This window comes from Rhinolophus sinicus, chromosome 12, assembly GCF_057876585.1.
Source record: "Rhinolophus sinicus isolate RSI-liver-muscle chromosome 12, RSI-T2T, whole genome shotgun sequence".
NCBI lineage: Eukaryota > Metazoa > Chordata > Mammalia > Chiroptera > Rhinolophidae > Rhinolophus > Rhinolophus sinicus.
The window spans coordinates 40,705,020-40,726,634 of record NC_142512.1 but is presented as its reverse complement, the minus strand read 5'-3'; the positions used below and the strand labels follow the sequence as shown (position 1 = coordinate 40,726,634).

The window sequence follows — 21,615 nt, the reverse complement described above, 5'->3', positions numbered from 1 at the left end:
TTCCTGAAACTTCCCCCAGGAGCAGAAGCAGCAGGCATTCCAAAGGCCCAGAGCAGGGATGGGGACAGGTCAGGTCTGGAGGTGAGGACAGGTCAGGATGCGGCATCTCCTTCCCCCAAGGTCTCACACAAAGCTCCAAGAGCCCCAGTAGGTTCCTCTCTATTCCCATGTCCAGGTTCTCCGCAGCCATGCCCCTGGCCTTCTCCCTCCCCCTCTCCTTGTCCCTCCCTCAGTACCATCCATTCCAGGGCACCCCTGCCCTTTCCCTAGGCCTGCAACCGCCTCACCTAGTTTCTATTGGTTCTCCACCCCTCCTCCAGCACACAACCTGGGAGGAAGTTAGGAGATTGGCTCCACAACCCTGCAGGCCCTTTCAATGGCTCCTGCCACTACTTCTGGTAGCTTTAGGAAGGAGGACAGACCACTGGGCAGACCAGCTGTGCCTGGAGCCTCAGCTAAACCTCCTGGTGAGAGGCGGCTTCTGGGCTGGTGGGGATCTCTGAGTTTTGTCTCGGGCTAGGGGAAAGGAGGAGGGTGAATGAGGTTGTCTCTTTTTAATTGATTTGGCCTGTTTCTTCTTGACACCTCTGGCTTCAGCCTGGGAATACAATTACAATATGAAGATTACCATTAGTGGTAATACAATAGCTGTGTCTGCTATTAAGACCTCTATCCTAGCACTTTCAGGCATTATCTCAATTAATCCTTACAATCCATGACATAGCGATTATACCATTTTACAGATAAGAAAACAGACTCAGAGAGGGTAAGGACCTTGCATGAGGTCCCATGACCAATGTGGGCCAAGTCACAAACTGACTCTACCCCCATCCAAATGCCTAACTTGTACTGCGGCAGGAAAGAGCGGTGGGCTTGAGGCTAGACCCTGGCTAGCTCTTCCCTCTTTCTGGGAGGTTTCAGGAGGTGTAACCGGGATAACAAGGTCTTTCCTGATCGCCCACCTGCTGCAACCCTCCACGGCAGTGCAGTCAGGAGCCCCGCCTCGATTCCCCAGAACCGCACACCCCCAGGGCGCGCAAAGGAGAGAGAGGGAGACTGTGGGGAACCAAGTCTTTATTGCGGGGCGGAGGGAGGAGCACCCAGCTCTGGTCCCCCCAGTTCTCCGGCTCCGGCCTCTGTCTGGGTGCCCTCTGGACCCTCGGCTGCCTCGTCACCGAACACTGCGCGGTGCATGGCGGCGACGTAGCTGCAGCCGCTGGGGTCGGCCAGGCGCAGCCGTGCCAGGGGCAGGAAGCGCTCGGAGCTGAAGTAGCGCAGGGCCGGCGGCGAGGCACGGAGAGCGGTGAGGAAGACCTGCGGTAGAGGTTGGAGACACGCTGGCGGGGGCTGGGCGCAAGGACTCCAGGGATGCCCCGGCTCACGGAGCCCTGCCCGGCGCCCACCTCTGTCACTTCCTCGGGGTCCTGCGCCGCCTTGCGGAAGACCTGCTCGAAGTGGCGCTGGTAGCGGGAGAAGAGCTCACGGGTCTGAGCGTCCACGCCGTCCAGCGCTGCGCCTGGGCCGTTCTGCACCTTCTCCTGGAAGGCAGTGTGCACCGGGCCACACTCGATGAGGCTCACGCTGCAACCCCGAGAGTGGCGAGTGGGTGGAGGCCGTTAAGAGCAGGCTCACCTCACCCCCTGCGAGGTCCCTAGCCTGGCCCCCACCGGAGAGGGAGGGCATGACGGGCGGCAGGTGCCTAGGTTAACCAGAGCGCTTGAAAAGCAGTTTACTGCCAGAAAAGCGCTCCCACATCATTTGATGGTGAGAGACTCTGGCAACAGGTACAGCTGTGTGACCTTGGGCCAGTTACCTAACTTCTCTGAGCCTGAGCTTCCCGATAACAATACCGACAACTCACCGCTCGTCGCACTTGTGCCATGGGCCCAGTACAGTGCCTGGCACACAACAAATGTGAGCTGCAGTAGAGAGGGGCCAGGGAGAACGCCTGGGGACAACTCCAACAAGACGGGTATGGGTGTTCCCAAAGTCAGGGTTCAGAGGGTTCCAGGGACTGGGCGGTAACTCACTGGACCCCGAAGGGCGGCAGCAGAACTGCCAGACTCTCGCATAAACCTTCGATCGCGAACTTGCTGGCGCAGTAAACAGCGTTGAAAGGCATCCCTTCAAGGGGAGATGAAGCTGCTGAGGCGCGGATCCGCAGGGAGCCCGCCGTGCCACAGCAGCCCCGTGCCAGTCTCACCAGGCCCCGCCTTTTCCACTCACCCATCAAGCCTCCCATGCTCGCGGTCACCAATATGTGTCCAGAGCCGCGGCGCTTCATGTCTGGCAGGAAGGCCTGAAGCATGCGCACCGTCCCTACCACGTTCACATCCAGCACGGAGCCCACGGCGTCTGCTGAATGCGCCTCCAGCGGCCCGAGCAGACCCCGGCCCGCGTTGCACACTGAGGGGAGAGGCCCAACCCCACCTGCCTCAGGCACCACCCTCTCCCAAGCTGGACCCCTCTTGTTCCCTGGGCCTCGGGACACCTTAGTTTGGACACAGGGTGGGGAAGGCTCCTGCATATGTGTTTCAGGGAGGCTCACCCAGCACATCCACGCGCCCCTCAGTCACACGTGCCCGGGCTGCAGCCACAGAATCGGCATCCTGCACGTCTAGCTGCAACGTCTCCAGGGAGCCAGGAGGGCACCCTCGGGACCGCGCAGCCTCCCACAGTGGGCCCTGCGTACTCAGGTCCCGGAGTGTGGCATACACTGGAGGTTGGGGGAGAGGATGAGGGTCTGAATGTTCTGCTTACCTTACCTAGGTCCACTTGGACCAGCGGCTGCTCCCTTCTCCCCATCCCAGTCCCCTCTTGTACCTTTGAAGCTCCTGGATGGATCAGATGCCAGACGCAGGGCCAGGTGCAGGCCGATACCTGAGGAGCAGCCGGTGATGAGCACCACTGTGCGGTCCATGGAGACGTGTGGAAGAGGCTCCGGGAGTTCTAGGCTCTAGTCTCTGACTAGATATCACCTACTTTGCCCCACCCCTCCCTGCCCACGAGGGTCCCCACCCCTTGTTGTGTCTTCAGCACCACATCAAGGCTGAACACTCCAGAGGTCCCTGGTCTGCTCTCCCCACCCTGCTCTCGGTAAAGGCAGAGGTGAGGCCACTGCTTGGAATACCTTTCTTTAGTTGCTGGTCAGAGGGAGGGCGAAGCTTTGAAAGCAGGTGTGGGCTTCCATGTGGGCACTGAGTGCCCTGGGCAGATTTTCTCACGGTCATGCCTGTGTCCCACAGGGACGATTATAGTTTCCAAAGTTTGCTGCTGAGGGTATGCAATGCATTCTCAGTTCAAAGGACAGAGGTCAGTATTAAAAATGGGAGTAAGGCAAGAGGGCAGGGAGAACTGGCCCCACACCAGTGTCCATGCTATAGCCCTGAGTCCTTCCAGGCATCGTGGCAGTGACATTTTGACAGACAGGCCCAGGTAATTCGTTAGTTTATTAAGTTGTATTAAAACAGTTCTTTGATCTCAAATGTGGGGTGGTGGAGGAGGGCAGCTCACTTCCCTCCAAATTTCCTAGCCCTGATTCTACCAGCAGGTCTTGAATTCCTTCGTCCAGATCTGGAGACCTCCAGTGGTGCTGGCCCAGCTCCAGGTCCCGGGACCTGCCCAGGCCTGGAGTTTGGGGTGAACATGGCCCAGGGGTGGGTAATTTGTCACAAAGAGCCAGCCACCCACCGGGGGTAATATTTGAGGAAGAGTTTCTTGGCTAAGTCCACGGTGTCGCCTCGGGGCTGGTTGGGATATCTCCGTGTGCTGAGGACAAAGGTCTGCTCCAGCTGGAAGGCATTCTTGTCAAACTGGTGCTGTTGGAAGGGGGTGCCTTGGACCAGACTCTCAACCAGCATCTCCAAGAAGAGCTGCCAGCGAGGGGTGTAGTAATTGGATACTAGTCCTGCCAGCTGCTTGTTGGCATAGTCGAGAATGTTGCCCTCTGGCCCCCAAAGGGTCAGTTGGTAGAGGCTGTTCTGTTCATAGAAATGGGCCTCGGCCTCACTGACCGCTGCTGCCCGGGCCTGCTCCAGCCAGCTGCCCAGCAGGAAGCGGCTATCAGTAGCCAGGATGTTGTCCAGTGAGGGCAGAAGCTCGTAGGCCAGGATGCCTGCTGCCCTCAACAAGGGAACCAACTCCTTGTTCAGGTAGGAGGTCCTCACCTCCTCATAGTACAAGCTGACCAGCTCCTGGACTGCCTGGCGAGTGACGTCCACCAGGTCATAGCGGTAGGCTGGGCTGGTGGCCAGGGTGGGGGTGGTTGTTAGCAGCAGCCGCCAGGCCTCAAATACATCTGATCGGTTGTACCAGACAGTGGTAACCATCTGTAGGGATGGCCGCTTGACCAGTGGACTGTAATTGTGGCCACGGCAGTCCTCACCGGAGCAGTTGTAGACACTCCTGAGAAGTAGCCTCCATGCGGCCTCTGCATCCCCGTGGGAGACCCCATACCGCCGGGCTGCAAAGTTGCTCACCCAGGCCCCCAAATCTGTCACTGGGTCCTTCCGCCAGCCCAACTCGGCCATGAGGGCATAGACCACTTCATTCTGGCCAATGCCTTCAGGTGCCATGCCCGTGCCTACCATGGTGGAGTTGGGGAACAGACGGGCAGCCAAGGGGCCTCGGTTCACGGCCTCCAGGGCCCCGAAAAGGCCATGGTTTCCACCAAAGTTATGCAGCATACACCAGATGAAGGGCTGGCCCTGGAAGGAGGCAGTGCGGATGTACACGGGCTGGCTCTCTGCAAACAGGTCCAGGACCAGGAGGCGGCCGCGGGGTACTGCTCTAAGCACGGCCTTCACCTGGGCAGGCCCCCAGAACTGGGGCTGGTGCTGGAACAGCCAGCCTTGGAGCAGCCACGTGGCATCAGGGTCCACTGTGGTTGGGGGGACAGAAAAGAGGGATGATGAGAGGGGATGGTGCCAGGAAAACATTCACCCCATTCTACAGATGAGGAAACAGAGGTTCAGAGAAGTTAAATGACTCTATCCCAGGATACCTTTCCCCTGTACATCTCAACTACCAGGGCATTTCATTACACATACCCTTCCCATCTCCTCCTGCCCCTAACTGGGAGCTCCAGGAGAATGTTAACATGTTTCCCTGAAAATAAGACTGGGTCTTATACCATATTTCCCCCAAAATAAGACCGGGTCTTACATTAATTTTTGCTCCAAAAGATGCATTAGGGCATATTTCAGGGGATGTCTTATCTTTTCATGTACAATAATCTACATTTATTCAAATACAGTCACGTCATCTTCTTCTGGAACATCATCATAACGTACTAAATATGTCCGTCTGGCTGACAATCTTAACTGGGGCTTATTTTGGGGGTAGGTCTTATTTTCGGGGAAACACGGTACCAAGCTTTATGGAGCATCAGAATCACCCGGAGGGCTGGTTAAAACATATATTGCTGGGCCCTGCCCTGGTCACTCTGATTCAGAAGGTGGGGGAGGGAAGGAGAGGAGGCTGGATTTGCAAATCTGACAGGCTCCGGGCTGATGCTGCACGTCCTGGATCAGGCCCGGAGCAGCTGCTCAAGGAAGCTGGAGCCAATCTATTCCCTTCTTGACTGACACAGAAGCCTCCGACCCGGCCACTCCTTACCTGGCTCCTCCCCTGTAAGGGGCAAGAAGGAGCACTGGGTTCACATTTGTGTACCAGGAAGAGCATCTACCAGCTCTGGGCACATCCCCTAGTCTCTGGCATGTGCTATGTACCTCAGCACGGAGGTCGAGACCAAAGGAGATATTTCCAATAGCTGGCACTTAATGACACTTTACTCTGGGCTAGGCATCTACGTATAAGCCCCATTTTACAGATGAAGCAACTCAGGCCCTGGGAGGGAGGTAACTTGTAAGTCACACAGGCAGGAAGTGGCAGTGCCAGGGTTTGAGCAGGTTGTCTGGTTCCAGAGCTCAGCTCTCAATCAGTGATTAAATGAGATTATGTGTGTGTACAAGTGCTTGGTAAACCATAAGGAGCCATGTGTCGCAGTGAGTATTACTATTCCCAGTCCGTTCTCCTAGCCCCATCGCCCTGAGGGTCCTTTCCCTGCCTCCCCGGGCACCGAACCTGTGATCATGGCCTGGTAGACAGCAGCCGTGGCTGCGGCGAGATAGGAGGGCTCCGAGGACGGGGGCTGCATCTCGTTGAAAGTGTCAGCCCCGTATATGTGATCTGTGCCGAACTCTTTGGTGAGCTCCCGCAGGAAGAGGCTCCCCACGATAGGGAATAGGGGGTCTTCCGGAGCCAGGAGGAAGGAGCAGGAGTAGGAGCAGTTGAAGTGCCCCCAGCTGCCCAGCTGGGTAACGTTGGCCTGAGGGAACACCCTAGTGGGGAGAGACAGTGCAGGCATTTATTGGGGGCTGACACAGTCCTCATCGCTAGCCTCATTAACCGCTCTGCAATTCCTGGAACTCATCCTGGTCTCTCGTGCCTCCATGCCTTTGCACATACTGTGCCCTGTGCCGAGAGTCCTTTCCTCCTCACTCCCTACTTATCCAGCCGGTTACTCCTTGATATCTTTTAAGTCTCACCTAGTCTGGAAAGCTTTTGCCGTCTCTCCCCTCCCACTGGCTGAAATAAGCAACACTCATTTTTCAAGGTCTGGCCTCATACTGCCTCTGCTCTGAACCCTTGCTGCCCCTCTCCTCCAGGCAGAAGTGACCTTGACAGAGAAGTAGGCTGGGCCCAAACATATTCCCGCCCTATCCCTGTATTATAGTTCCCTGCCAACCTCGCTCTCACAGAGCCTGATCTGGCAGCCCCAGACAGACAGCCCGACAAACATTCACTGAATGTATGCATGAGGCTCCCGCCACCCAGTCAGAGACGAAGGGGTGGCCAGTGAGGCCAGCAGCGCGCGCTAAGCACTGTGAAAATGGTGGGAACCAGGCGCTCAGGGGCATGAAGGTAATAACCAATGCTGGGGGGCCCAGCAAGGCTTCCTGAAGAAGGGGAGATCTCAGCTGGTCCTTGAAGAATTTTCCCAGTCACAAGAGAGGATGAGCAGACAGACGAGCAGGAATGTCAGAGCAGACCAGGGTACCCCAACTACCACTCACAAGAGCTGCCATTTGCTAAGACTCTGTGCCAAGCCACGTATATTTCACAAGTGAGGAAATTGAGGCACAGGGCCGTCACATAATCTGTCCAAGGTCACATGGTTAATGGGTAGCAGAGACAGGAATCAAGCCAGCGCCTATATCCAGAGCTTATCATGTCTTGCAGGGGAAAATAAATTCCCTCTCTGGGTTGAGTGGGAGCTGAGGGGGAGGAACCTCACCTGGTGATAGCCTTGGGGACATGCCCTGCGAATGCAGGCAACACGGGGACCATGCCAAAGGAGCGCATCCGGTCCAGGATCCGATGCTGGGAGAAATGGGAGGGAAACCTGGTGAGCATGGCCCGAGGTGGGAGGCCCTCACTCCCCCAGAGCACACAGAGTCCCCAGGGTCCAGTTTAGAGCCCTGAGGCTGGCCAAATACCACCCTCCCTGGGCCCATGACTGTCCAGCACCAATTCTGTCCCTTCCCTTCCCCATCCTTTTACCTGCAGGTAAAGCTGCTTGAGGTGCCAGGAGCGTGACAGGGGACCACCCCAGGTGTGCAGGTTGCCCATGCGTTCCCAGGCCAGGAAGGCAGGACCAGTGAAGTACTCATCGATCTCTGACTGGGTCAGGCCCAAGGCCAGGTACACCTGAGGAGGAAGGTGATCCCCATACATATAAATACATTCATCTCCAGTCATTGATTCATTCAACGTTCACTCATCTCTGTGGTATGCCCTACAGTTGCTAAGACAAAATGCGACCCCTGCTTGCAAGGGGCCCACAGTCCAGGAGAAACAGATCTGTGGATAGGTAAGGTGACTAGTACGTCACCCTTGTCATCCAGGTGAGGTGAGGAACAAAGGGGCTCTGCCCAAAATGGGGAAGGAGACTTAGAAGGCTTCATGGAGCAAGGCTGGCTAGAGCAATGGGTGAAGACAGCTCTGCGGAGAGCTTAAGCAGCCCCAGGTGCAGCCAGAGCCCTCAGGGCCCAGGGATGGAAACTCCCAGGCCTGGCAAAGACTGAAGGCAATGGGACACTCCAGAGTGTATTACCGGAAGGTCTGCATTTCAAAAAGGACAATCTGGTGGAACTTGGAAAGCCAGGAGTCCTGTTCAGAGGCTTTTGTGGGGGTCCAGGAAGAGGAGGCAAGAGCCTGAACTAGGGCCATCACTCAGGATGGAGATGATGAGGCAGATCACGAGCTCCTAATGAGACAGAATCTGTAGAAGCAGCAGAGGGACTGGAGGAAGGGTGGGGAGAGAGGGGAGGCCCAGATACAAAGTGTTTACAGTGGGGTGCTGGGGTCCAGCCCTCCGTAAGTGCTCCTACATGTTTGTCTCAGCAGTAGAAACCTGTTTCCAGAGGGCTGGAGTCATTGTTCATGCCACAAACACTTCTGGAGCCCTTATTCTCTGTGTGCCAGACACTGTGCTGACGCAGGGCTTGGGGAACACCTGAGGTGGCCCAGGTGGTGGGTGGACACGCACCCTCTGCCAGATGGCCTCCTGACCGCTCCAGGCCAGCGCCAGGTTGATGCCATTCAGTGCCATCCAGTCGATCTCCTGCTCCCAGCGGGCCCAGTCCCACCACACGAAGGAGTAGCTTTGCGTGCACACGTTCTGGTAATATCGGTACCTGTGAGCAGGGGCATGAGCTAGGGTGTGTGCCTTGGGGCAAAGAAGATGTCCCCCACCCTAAGAGGCCATCATTCTGGGAGAGCTCAGAGGGCAGCCGGACCCCAGATCTAGCCCAGAGGGGAGGGATTCCAAACGTGGCCACCCCCCCCCCAGCTTCACTTGGGAATCCACCCCAGGGGGACATAAGACTCAGGTCCTGAGCTTCCGAGGTACCCACCCACCTGCCCCCAGCACCCCTCCAGAGTGGCAGACATCTGAGACCATATTCCATTCAACTCTTCTAGAGCCCCTAGGCTGTGCAGTGTTTAAGTGCTATAGGGCAAAGTTGGTCCTATCTTGGAAGGGGGAACACATCACCTCCATGCAGTGGGGCAAGTGCTAGAACAGAAGGCTGGTAAGCATGTTTAAAGAGAGGGTGGGGGAAAAAAGAAACTGCATCACTAATTACCCATCACAAATTCTACTCCCATCACCGTGTAAATCCTCACAACCAACACTGCATGGTAGATGTCATTATTTCCATTTTTCACAGGAGCCAACTGAGGCTCTGAGAGGCTAAGCGACTTGCTCAAGGACACACAGCTTTTAGAAGCTGAGGAACAGAGTGCAGAAATGAAATGTAGCCACTATAGTCAAGCTGCAAAATGACTAAAATCAAGTAGGTTGAGGCACAGGGAAACGATTCTATTCTTAATTATGCTGGGAACTTCAAGTTTTGAAATGTCCAGTCCTGCCAATGTCTGGCTATAGATCAAACATCCAGATAAACATCCAGATAACCTTCGGATTACCCTAGGAAGGACTGAGGAAAGAATGGTCACTATCCAGACCACAGATTACCATCTCGGACCAATCCAGAGGCTAAGAATGCAGGACTGATTCTTCTCAGGAATGTACCTTTGACTGTAAGAACTTTTCTTTCTTCTTCAGAATACTCTGGGTATTGCCCAGTTGTGTCTCCGGTTTATAATCCCTAAGACCCTTGACTAAATCTTGATCATTCATTTCTAGCCAAAGCCTCCAGAGTTTTTGAGTTAGCTGGACAAGAGCCAGAATCTGAAGCCAGAGTTGTGCGACCCTATGGCCGGCGCTTCCTACCAGCCCAGAGCTGGGATGGGTAGGGCGGGGACTTCAGCGAGGTGTGGGCGCCGGGGGTGGGGGTGGGGGACTGGTGGCGGGAGGCAGCTGCAGGGGAGCCGACGGGCGGGTCCCGCCGGTACCTGTTAGGCGTGGCCTCGGTCAGCTCGTCGGGCAAGGCGGGCAGCGGCTGCGGCAAGCGCAGCTGAGAGCCTGACCAGGCCACGTGGCAGCCGCAGAAGTCGCGCAGGTAGCGGTGCAGCCCCGCGGCAGCGGCCACGCCGGTGGAGCCGAGCACCTGCACCCGTGCCCCCGCACCCCCGCCACTCAAGCGGTAGGTGTCCAGACCGGACTCGGCCGCCAGGGAGCGCTCTACCGATACCGAGAAGGCAGCCGCTGGCCCGGGCCCCAGAAGCCGGGTCAGCAGCGCCCGCACGGCCTCCGCCTCGTGGGCCTCGTCCCCGGCCGAGCTCCCCGCCAAGGCCAGAAGCAGGAACCCCAGAGCGGCAGGCACCGCTACCACCTCCATGGTCCAGCGGTCCCAACCACGCAGCGGTCCTGCAGGAAACCAACTCGGGTCTCGGGACTAGGGGGCGGGACGGCCCGGGTCCAATCACCTGCGGGCTTCAGATCACGTGGACATGAAGATTAAAGCACCCGCGGGGGCCGGTGAGACTGGCTTCCGGGTCCCAGATCGAGGCCCTAAGGTTGTCTTCTGACGGCACGTGGTGCGGGAGCGCATGACTCCAGTAACATCAGAAGTCTAGGGCCGCATGTGACCCGCTATACATTCACAAGTGCCTGCTGGTACATTGCGCTTTCAGATGCAAATCACTTTCCTTCCATCCAACCACCCCAAAAATATTTATTTGGAGTTTATTTTGTACCAGGCACTGCCACCACTCTCTGGGGGAGACCTAGAACCAAATACTTAGGTAGATTTACGTTATAGCTGAGATGCTGTGAAGAAATACAAGGGCACCCAGCCTGAAGCCTCCAAAAGGAAGTGACATTTAATCTGAATTAAATTGATTGACTAGAAGAGGCAGGGGAGGCATCCAAGGTTGAGAAAATGTCTACGTGAAGACCCGGGAGTGGTAAGGAAAGAGCTGGGCAGATATGAGAAACTAAAGGATCACACACAAAGTTGGAGGGGGCATGGGGCCTATGAACCTGGATTGGCCCTGGGGTAGGGCTGGTGGACATGTTAAGGTCTCACCATTGGATCCTTAAGGGGAAGCGGCAGTAGCAGCCGTAGCACAGGACAGGAGTTATTTTCATTTTACATAGTGGGAAACTGAGGGCCAGAGAAAGGAAGTGACTTGGACAAGTTCAATACCAGCAGGAGAGCAGGTCTGGGACTAGAATCTGGGCAACCAGCTCCAAGACCACTGTTCTTGCCACTATTCCCCGAGTGTTGCAAGCTGTCCAGGCACGGAGGGGTTGAGTGGGGCTTTGTGGTGGGCCCTTTAGAAAGGCTATTTTCTTTTTTTTTTTTTTTAAGATTTTATTGGGGAAGGGGAACAGGACATCATTGGGGAACAGTGTGTACTTCCAGGACTTTTTTTTTTCCAAGTCAAGTTGTTGTTCTTTCAATCTTAGTTGTGGAGGGCGCAGCTCAGCTCCAGGTCCAGTTGGCGTTGCTAGTTGCAGGGGGCACAGCCCATCATCCCTTGCGGGAGTTGAACCTGCAACCTTGTGGTTGAGAGGATGCGCTCCAACCAACTGAGCCATCCGGGAGCTCAGCCGCAGCTCAGCTCAAGGTGCCGTGTTCAATTTTAGTTGCAGGGGGCGCTGCCCACCATCCTTTGCGGCACTCGAGGAATTCAACTGGTAAACTTGTGGTTGAGAGCCCACTGGCCCATGTGGGAATCAAACCAGCAGCCTTTGGAGTTAGGAGCATGGAGCTCTAACTGCCTGAGCCACTGGGCCAGCCCGAAAGGCTATTTTTTAAAAGGATTCTGAGTTCTTTTGGAAGCAGGTGTAGATTTTTCCAGATTGTTAGGCCTGAGAGAAACTGCTTAGAGACAGGGAAGGGGTCAGAGGTCAGAGAAGGGTTGCCAATCCAGAGAATTCGGACCCTGGATTGAAAGAGAACATGGGAGTCCACTGAGCTTGCCCAGCTCCCCTGCCCCCTGCCTCCAGCTGCAGACACCAAATCCCCCTGCCCTGGTCTTCGCTCATGAGCAGCTCCCACAGGACGTGCAGTCTTTGCTCCCTCTCAGTTCCTAATATCAGAAAGTTCTCAGCATTTCCCAGGGAGCAGCTCCAAGAGTGGCCCAGAGAGATGTGCCTTTATGGAGCTGAGGCCTGTAGCAACACCCCCCAGCCAGCTCTTCTCTGCTCCCCTCCAGCATTCCTCACCCTCAACCCCGCCCCATTCTCCCTCCAAACACCTGTCTCCTAGTGAGACTTGTCAGACTCTCCTCCCAGAACCTGTTTTCCTGACATTTTTGGATCTTAGGAAACACATGGGTTGGGGAAATTGGGCTGCAGGTCTACCATTGGGCTCAGGGTGCCTCTCTGTGGGGTCTGGATTCACCCAGAGTAGTGGTAGGGGGTTGCTGGCAGCGGCAGCAGCCTGGGGACACAATCCAGGGAGTTGGTAGCATATTTAAAGCCTGAGCTGATGGATGCTGGGCCGAGCTTCACCAATGACTCCCGGAATGTCACTCTCTTTTCTCACCTTCCTCACCAGGCTGGGAGCTCTTTGAGGACAGTAGGGGGCTGGTTGAAGAAATTAAGGTATGAAATATCAAGCTTTTGCTTAAAAAGAATGAGGAAGATGTGTTGGTGCTGATTCTGATTATATATATATATATATATATATATATATATATATATATATATATACACAGAAGATGCCCCCCCAAAAATGTATTCATATTTTAAGGAAAATACTGTATTAAAATTATAATACTCAATATATACCGATAACAAAAGATGAATGCAAGTCATGTGTATACATTTTTTTGGCACCCCTGGTATATATATTAGGTTAGTGCAAAAGTATTTGCAGTTTTTGCAATTTTAACCTTTTAATTTTAACCTTAAAATTACTTTTGCACCAATCTAAAGAAAGGTCAAACCAAGGGGGTAGGTATAGTACACACCCATTTGCGTTAAAAAACAAACAAACAAACAACAAAGGCTATGTAAAGAGTGGTTGCCTTGGTAGGGTACTGGAATGCTGGGGATGGGCGGAAGACTTACTTTTATAACAGGGCCTTTTGTACTTTTGGATACTTTTACCAGGTGACACGTTATTACTTTTGCGATTAATGTGTGTGAAACCAGCCCAGCTCTCCACTCTCCATCTCAATTCCTCTTTTGTTCCTGGCCAGCCTGACCCTCTGCACCCCAGAATACCTCCAGGTCACTGGTCCCTCTACTTTGCCAATTCATTTGCCCGCCTGTCAGAACCCAGCTAGGACCCCACCCACCTTGCCGGTGAGGAGGAACGAGTCCTTCCCTGTCCAGCCACCAGGGAGCAGCTCATACCTAGGACATGCCTTGGGTAGGCTGGGGAGCTGGGAGGGCTGGCAGATCATTCAGATCTGAGGGGAGCTCCAATGCTCCTTCCACACAGGTCTCCTGGGGCAGAAATAGTTCCACCAGATCCCCAATGAAGAACAAGACAGAGAGTGGTGATAAAATTGGCCCCCATCTATAACGTTGAGCAGACCTAAAGCCACCCTCTCCATGCTGGTTTTAGGACCTCAAGATGAGGGGTATTCACTGGAGAGGGGCACAGACTCACTCAGCAGATGTCTGGAGTCCAGGGAGTCCATGAGAAGGGGATCTCCCATTTTAACACTGTCCCCAAACCCATCCAGCAGCCAGTCCTAGGCAGCCATCCATCTACTTTGTCTCTATAGACTTGCCATTCTAAACATGTCACGTGAATGGTATCATACATTATCATGTGGTCGTGTCTGGTTTCTTAGCACGTTTTTGAGGTCCATTCATGTTGTAGCATGTCAGTACTTCCTTTTTATTGTAGAATAATATGCAATGTATGGCTATTACCACCTTTTGTTTATCCACACATCAGCTGGTGGACATATGGGTTGTTTTTATTTGGGAGTTATTATGAATAATGCTACTATGGACACTTGTGTACAAGTCTGTGTGCACTTTTTTTTTCATTTTTCTTGAGTGGATACCTACAAGTTAAGTTGCTGGGTCTTGTTAATTCTGTTTAACATTTTGAGGAACAGCCAGGATGTTTCCAAAGCAGCTGCACCATTTTACATTCCTATCAGCAGTGAATGGGGGTTTCAATTTCTCCACCTCCTTGCTGATACTTGTAGTTCTGTTTTCTATTATAGTCTTTTTAGTGGGTGTGATGTGGTTATGTCCTCATGGTTTTGATTTGTGTTTCCCTAAGGATTAATGATGTGGAGCATTTTTCATGGGCTATTGGCCATTCACCTGGAGATACGGAGGGCCGACAGTATATTTATTGTAAAAAATCCATGTATAAGTGGACCTGCACAGTGTCCAAAGGTTGTTCAAAGGTCAACTGTATATGATTTGCAAATATTTTCTCCCAGTGTGAGTGGTTTTGATTCTGTCCTTTGAAGCACAAATTTTTTAACATTTTGCTAAAGCCAAACTTATCTTTTTTTATCACTTGAACTTTTGGTGTCATATCTGAAAATCATTGCCTAACTCAAGGTCACAATGTATTCTCATAATCTCTTCTAAGAATTTTAGTCTTAACTCGTACATTTAGGTAGGTCCATGATCCATTTTAAATTAATTTTTGTATATAGTGTGGGGTCGTGGTCCAAATTTGTTCTTTTGTATGTGGCTACCCAGTTGTACTAACACCATTTGTTGAAAAGACTGTTCTTTCCCCATCGAATTGTCCTGGCCCCTTTGTGGACAATTGACCATAAACATTAGGGTTTATTTCTGGACTCTCAATTCAATTCTATTCCATTGATTCCAAATATCTATTTTTATTAGGCCTCCTTTTTTGAGTCAAAAACAGAGCAGAGGCTAGAAAAGTTCATTTACTCGAATTTCCACCCTGGACTTCTTAGGAGTCTGGTGGGGGTGCTGCACCCAGGGCTTATTCCAGGGCAGCTGGCCTGTCCGGGAGGAGAGGGCTTGAGGCTGGGGGGGGGGGGGGGAAGGGGGAGAAGATAAGGAATGTGAAGCCAACAGGGTTTTCCTGTCCCTCCTGAAGCAGCAGTTGTCAGCCTGCAGCTCACATTCCTGCACAGCCCCTGCCCTGGAGGCCCCAGGAGGGAGGAATGGAGGGGGGCACACGGGGGAAGAAAGTGGATGCCTTACCTGGTAGTTAGGAGCGAGAAGGTACCCTCCCTGCCCACCCTACCTCAGCACCTCACATTCTCCGGCTGCCCTGAAGAACCCCATGCTGAGCCTCCACTTACACCAAGGCCAAGGGCATCAGGGCGCAAAATAGCCAGGCTGCTGAGTCCTGGAGATGTTTGGAAACGGGAGAGGGTGGGCAGATGCCCAGGCCCCCACCCCCTGCCTCTATTTGGGTGTGTAGTGCAGGAAAGGAAACAAAGATGGGTCTCCAAGTCCCCTCCCCACCACGGGCAGTGTCTGCAAAGCTGCCTTGGCTCATGGGAGTGGGAAGGCGCCTGGGAAACTTGAGATAAGGTGAGAATTTCACAGACTAACTGCCTGGCCGGGGCCACTGCGTCCGTGGCCTTTGATCAGAGAAAAGCAGAAAGCTGGAGGGAGGGAGCGGGTGTGCGACGCAGGGGCCGTGGGCACAGACAGGCAGCCTCCCTCATCAAGTCAAACACACTTTATTCAGCATAGGAAAGTCTGAACACAAGGGCCTTGGGCAGGGTTCCTGACAAAGAACTCTGCTTCAAGCCCCCTGTAAACAGAGCAAAGATCATCCTGTGAGCCATGGGGACCAGGAAGGAGGGGGCTCCGCACAAGGTCTGCGTGGGGTCACACTGGCCAACACAGGGTGAAGTTGGGGAATGGAGGCAGGTGGCCAGCCCAGCCTGGGAATGGAGTGAGCAGCTCTAAGTAGCTCACTTAGAAAAGCCAGGGTGGGAGACGGCCAGGCTGGGGCCTGGCCAGTTCCGGGGATTATCTCCACCACTGGAGGTGACAGGATCAATTTAGCTGCAGCAGCCAGGGCTGCTGTGCCAACACATGATTAAAAGGCCCTAAGACCCACAGCCAGTGTGAGGGTGATGGGGAGCCGGCCCCTTGCGGGTGGGTGGTCAGCACCAGCCCACGGGGCAGGGCCATGCAGCCCTACCAGTTGCCTTCAGGAAGCAAACTATAACTGACACTGACCTTCCCTGCCCAGGCCCCCAGGCCCCCAGGCCCCCAACTTGGGCTCAGTGTGGAAGTGGGGAGGAGCACTGATGGGCAGAGCAAGGCCCAGCCTGCCAGAGCACCCCCCTTGATGACTCCAGCCCTGCACTCGACTTATGATTGGAGGTGGGGAAAGGTCTCAGGGTCTACACCGGGAAAAAGCATCAATTTAAACCCTTTGCCCAGAGGATGTGCCTGTGGCAGGACCCAGCATGGCCTGAGAAGCAGCCAACCAGGACCTTTGTTTTCTGTCACTCCCAGCTGTGCTACATTATGCAGGGCGCAAATAAGGGAGGGAAGAAAGGGGGGTCTGGGAGGGAGTACGAGAGCGTGTGAGTGTAGGGTGGTGAGGAAGGTGGTGTTGGGTACCTTTGGATCCTTGGGGGTGACAAGGATAAGCCACGCATGATGGCACAGTGGGGTGCAGCTGAATTCCTGGTGAACAAGTGCTCTGAAGACAGAAGGCCGGTGGCAGGCGACTGAAATACCATCTTCCTGGGCCCACCCTGCTTACCCAAGGGTGGGGTGTTAAAGAGCACCCTTACCCCCACCAGTAACTAGAATGGCTCAGAGTCTAGGTGTGGGTGGTGAACTACTTCCAAGGGCTGCGGTCTCACGTGTAAATGCACACAGTCACCACCAGGGGACAAAGAGGGGCTGTGTTTGGCTGGTGCCCAGTGGTGCGAGTGACAGCCAGAGCCCAGCTTTTCTCTAGAAAATCGCTATACTACCACACAGAAAGCTGAGGTGGCAGGGGACCCAATGGAGGGCCACATCTATCTAAATGACTCACAGGCGGCTGGGAGAGACAGGCAGGGATGACACGAACGTCCCCATATCCAGGGATCACAACCAACAGAGAAGAGGAGCACAGCTAATCACCACAGAGGGAGCGGGGGAGGGCAGCGGGCACACAGCCCCACGAGGGGCTCACTCTTCAAACTTCCCTTCCCGAATGTGCTCGAAGGAGAAGGGTAGGAACTTGAAACCGGTCCCGCTGTAGAATTTATTCTGGAACTCGACCCTGAGAAAAGGGAAGAGGGAAGTCATCATTCCTCAGAGACCTTCTGAAACCTTTTGGGATTTCATAGTTGGGCCAGAAAGATGCCTGACCCCATGCTCCCCAAAGCCACCCTTTCCTGGAAGAGCCTGGGAAAGCAGCTCTTCCTCCTGCCACCCTCCTGCCAGCCCACCCAGCCCAGACTCTGGCGACTTCCCACAGTGCACACAGCTCCGCTTGAGGCCCAGGGCCTGCCCTCAGCAAGAGCACGGTCCTCCAGTGCACTGGTGTGGCCTCGGTTCCTGCTCTATCCTGCTCAGCAGAAAGCCACGTGCAAAAGTTCACTGGCTTGAGTCCCTAACGGCAATGGAGAGCCCCCCCAAACACCGGCTCCTGGCAGGGACTCAGCACAGACCTCCGAGGGAAGCCCCTGAGCAGCTGTGAGTTGAGGTCTGGAACCCTCAGGTGAACACCACTGTCTTCTTGGGGGGAGAGAGGAGTAGAAAGGGTTGCAAGTGAACGCTGGAGGCTTCTGATTTAGGGGAGGAAATTCCCAGGAAAGGGGGGAAGTCAGGAAGGGAAGTCTCCTTAATGCCACAGCAAAAATATGCTCCATCTACAAAAACATCTGAGAAAGAATTCTTCTCCTGGGGACTGAAAGGAAAAACAGAGCTTGAACTCTCTTTCCAGGCAGCTCGGCCTCCATCCCTCTGGTCCCCTGGGGTCCTCTCAAACTTGAGGGGCAGGAAGAAGAGTGCGCTGCTATGAGCAGAGCCAGGCTGCTTGGCTGTGCTTCCGCGCAAACTTGCCCTGGATGGCTGCCCAGCAACCAAACCACCACCAAATAAGGGCAGAAAAATGCATAATTCAGAGGATAGAAAAGTCAAGGAGAGCTGCCCTGAGGAATAGTTTCCACTCAGGGCAGCATGACTCTGGGGATACCAGAACCCCTGCAGAACAGGCAGAGCTGGGGGCTGGGGCGGGCTGCAGGCAATGCTTTCCTGCAGGGCTTCCTCCTCCCTCCAAGCCGCGAGGGGAGGAATTGGTGAAAAGCAGCGGGTGGGGAGTGGCCTGGGGCCCAGCAGAGGCTTCAGGACTGTCTGTGGGTGGCACTGAGAAGTCCTGGGATGCTGGCTAAGGACACTGACTACAGAGCGGCCAGCTCCACCCCTGGGGAGAAGAGGTGAACAGAATTTTCTGTGGGTGTAGGAACAGACAGCAATTTCCTTGCAGCCTCACATTCCAGGGGCTGGACCAAGGTCCCAAAACCTCTGGAGAATTCCCATTAGTGCCTGGGCCAAACTCCCCAGGAAAAACAGGATTCTGGGGGAGGAGCTTCAAACCAGTCAGTCATAGGATTCCTGGCAAGAGCAAGTGTAAACCAGGGCCTGGATTCGCCCCTACATCCCAACACCCCTAAGAAGTCCTCTAACCAGTTCTAGCTACTAGGGCCCCCTCTGGGGGAAGGCGGTGGGGATGGGGCTAGGTTCCTGCTTGTTGCCAACTGCTGATAGTTCTGAATTATTCATGTTGGGTAGGTTGTGTTTGCATAGGGCAAGGGATTTCTGAACAACAGAAAATAGATTGGCATGGCCCATTTTCATTCAACAATATGTAGCCAGATAGTGGGCAAGTCACCTTTGGGGCTGTGAGGTTATCTGGAACTCTGAATACCTCACTGGCTAATCACACGAACAATTCTAATTCCAAATTAGGCAAATGGAGGAGAAGCTTCAGAAGTTTTCAGATGCCCGTGGGGTCACCTCCTTCTTTTGGTATCCCTCTGCATGTCTCATCTACCCATGGGGCCCAGTGGGGACACATGCCTGGGATGGGGCACATGCATTCTGCTGTTGAGCTGATGGGTGGCCTCTCTGTCATGCCACTTGATACCGCCTCGCCCACCAACTGCTGCTCGAGGTTAGAGACAGGGTGGCCACCACAAGGGACATCTTAGATATCTGTGGGTCAGCCTGACTTTACCTTCCTTCTTGGCCATGATCACCCAACCTCCTGGCACAAAGCTGGAGAGCAATTTTCCTTTCGGTCTCCCCGCCCTCTTCTCCCTCCCAACCAGGGAAACGTGTGCTTCCTGAGAAAGCACAAACATGAAATTCTCTGTGTGGGGACACAACAGGGCCCCACTGGCCACCGTGCAAGTTCTTCCTTCATTGAGGCTCTGCTCTGGGAGCCTCCCAGCCCTGCCATGCTCTAAACCACTAAAAGGCACCTCAGAATTCCACAGTTGTGAGGACAGCCCTAGGCAGTCAGTCGGATGGGTTTCTCTGTCACCTCTTCCAGATTTAGCACCTGGCAAAGGCCACCCAGTGACCCAGAGGATAACTGGGAGTCCAGAGAGATCACTCCTGCTATGTAATAGGAAACCTTGTTTCCTTGAGTGAGTGAAGGGGGACAGAGTTCCGGGGCCTCTTCCCTTTCCTGGCGGGGGCAGTTTTAGAAAGATGATTCTGGGCCCAGCTGCTTCTCTAGCTCTTTCTGTCACTCTCTGAGCAGTTCAGGGCCTGGAACACATGTCTGTGTGATGGCTCAAATGTCAGGATGATGATGTCAGCGGAGGACTACATTTCAGGTGTTCTTACTTCTCCTGGGGCAGGCATTCACTCAACTATCCCGTGATGTCTTGCTGTGGCACCACTGCATTCCGTACAATAAACTGGTTCCTAGTTCTGTGCCTTTAGACATCAACCAATGTGTGAGTGTACAAGTGTGCACATCTACAGGTATGTGGAATCTGCTGGATAAGAAAGGGTTAGGTTCCTGTAGGTCATGGGGCAACAGGCTTTTTGCTAAAATCAGTTTGGTGTCCACAGTTACAACTACAAACCATATCCCTGCCTTTGCCTTTTCTGAGGAAGGAAAGACATCTAAGTAGGGTGGCAGGAAAGCCCAGCCCACTTTGCTCTTTCTTTTCTAGCAGATTCCACATACCTGTAGATGTGCACACTTGTACACTCACACATTGGTTGATGGCTAAAGGCACAGAACTGGGAACAGTTTATTGTAAGGAATGCAGTGGGACACAACGCAGGAGACTGAACTAGCAGGTTGGCACGTTAACCTACGCATTGTTGTTTTCAAATGTCACCCATCTCCTTCTAACCCCATGTAGATCTCAGACTAGTGGTTTCTATGTTATCAAATCACATGTTTTTCTTCTTGTTCCCATTGAAGAGACCCAGGCCTTGTATAATGGGGCAGCCCTTGCATCAGAATCAGGAAACCCCAGCTGACTACCAGGGGTGAAGTGACAGGAATGAAGATGCCCAGGCTGGTCACCAGGAAAAACAACAGCAATGTCCCTGCAGCCATTTTCAGCCAGGACCAGCTGTTCCCACCCCTCACAAGATGGCCACTCAGAACTCCTGGTGGACTGAGACCAGGAATCCTTGAAGCACATCCATGTTCGGCCAGGAGGGGGTGCACTAGCACCAATTTCATTCCCTCCTTTTTAGTGGTGAGGCCGAGCTCCAAATTGGCCTCTTATGAAGGGAGTTGGAAAAGTTGCTGCACAAAGGAGTTTTCACTGTTTTTTTCTCTTCTACCCAATACTTCCACTACCCCAAGCCCCACAAGTACAATGTGGTTGACGAGCCTGTTCCTTGCAAACTACATCTAAGAGGCACTCAGATGGTATCACGCATCCTTCCACGCAGTTTCGTCTTCCTTCTCTCCAAACAGACTAAAAGTAGTTTCTTTACAAGGGACCACAGCCCAGTGCCGTCTCCACTGGGCATTCCACTTAAGCAGGGGAGCTGAGATCTGCACTTGAACAAGTTTACTGTGCCAGTCACTTGGTATGTGCATTATTCCATGTTTAATCATGGCAACCTTGTCACGTGGATATTATCCTCTTTTCACATGAAAGTGAGGTTCAGAGACGTAAGTGCTTTCCTCAGGGTCACCCAGCCAATGTGGGCAAAGCTGGGATTCAAACTAAGGTAGGCCCAATTCTGAAGCCTGCTCTTGTCACTTGTCACGTCTATGGGCTCATTCATGAGGACTCATTCATAAGGACGTGGGAAGACACCTTCACTCAAAGGTCACAAGTGAGCCTGAGGAAGAAGTAATCCTTCTGGCAACAAAGTATGACCTCGCAAACTACCTAGGCCCAGGCGACCTTCCTCACACCCGGCTGTGCCTGGCACACAGCTCACAGTTCTGGTCCAGCACTTTGACTGCTCCCCACCCCGACAGGGAGGAGGCAACAGGCTGCCCACTTGGGCTGGAATCAAAGTGGGGTGGTAACTGTTCCCTTAAGCCCAGGGTTGAGGAGACAAGAGAAGTGACTGGGAAAGGAAGGAAGCCAAGAGTGCAAGAAAAAGTGAGTCACCACCGGCTGGCTACGTAGACGTTCCCTCACACCCTCACACCGAGTGGCTGAGGAAGTGTGCTGGGGAGAGAGAACGCTGATAAGCTGAGCACAGGGGAGCGGCCAGCACTCTGAATCATGCAGCGCTCCTAAGTTCCTGGCTCACAGTAAACAACAGCTGGGTGG

The 21,615-nt window shown here is 53.8% G+C and overlaps 3 protein-coding genes across 11 annotated transcripts in view; all 3 read right to left on the bottom strand.

Moving 5' to 3' along the window:
- Positions 1–1,057: 1,057 nt before the first annotated feature.
- HSD17B1 (hydroxysteroid 17-beta dehydrogenase 1) lies at positions 1,058–3,295 on the bottom strand. Of its 2 annotated transcripts, none has more exons than XM_019747791.3 (6): positions 2,824–3,295; positions 2,549–2,716; positions 2,227–2,406; positions 2,031–2,124; positions 1,404–1,581; positions 1,058–1,314 (listed from the first exon to the last, which is right to left on the bottom strand). In XM_019747791.3, exons 1-6 carry the CDS (start codon positions 2,918–2,920, stop codon positions 1,075–1,077), a joined length of 957 nt encoding a protein of 318 aa, XP_019603350.1. In that variant the 5' UTR covers positions 2,921–3,295; the 3' UTR covers positions 1,058–1,074. The 2 variants fall into 2 exon arrangements, with proteins under 2 accessions (XP_019603350.1, XP_088658384.1); XM_088802258.1 differs by having other exon boundaries at positions 2,031–2,406; positions 2,824–2,907; positions 3,131–3,295.
- A 136-nt stretch (positions 3,296–3,431) lies between these two features.
- NAGLU (N-acetyl-alpha-glucosaminidase) lies at positions 3,432–10,378 on the bottom strand. Its single transcript, XM_019747789.3, has 6 exons — positions 9,922–10,378; positions 8,552–8,699; positions 7,564–7,710; positions 7,298–7,383; positions 6,085–6,341; positions 3,432–4,879 (listed from the first exon to the last, which is right to left on the bottom strand). The coding sequence occupies exons 1-6, from the start codon at positions 10,305–10,307 to the stop codon at positions 3,669–3,671; spliced, it is 2,235 nt and encodes a 744-aa protein (XP_019603348.3). The 5' UTR covers positions 10,308–10,378; the 3' UTR covers positions 3,432–3,668.
- A 5,176-nt stretch (positions 10,379–15,554) lies between these two features.
- Positions 15,555–21,615, bottom strand: part of ATP6V0A1 (ATPase H+ transporting V0 subunit a1) — a 51,569-nt gene continuing 45,508 nt past the window's right edge. For all 8 annotated transcript variants that reach the window (XM_019747628.3, XM_019747629.3, XM_019747623.3 and 5 more), the window contains one exon: positions 15,555–17,123. In XM_019747628.3, the coding sequence (XP_019603187.1) occupies positions 17,030–17,123 (94 nt within the window). In that variant the 3' untranslated portion in view covers positions 15,555–17,029. The remainder of the gene's footprint in view (positions 17,124–21,615) is intronic.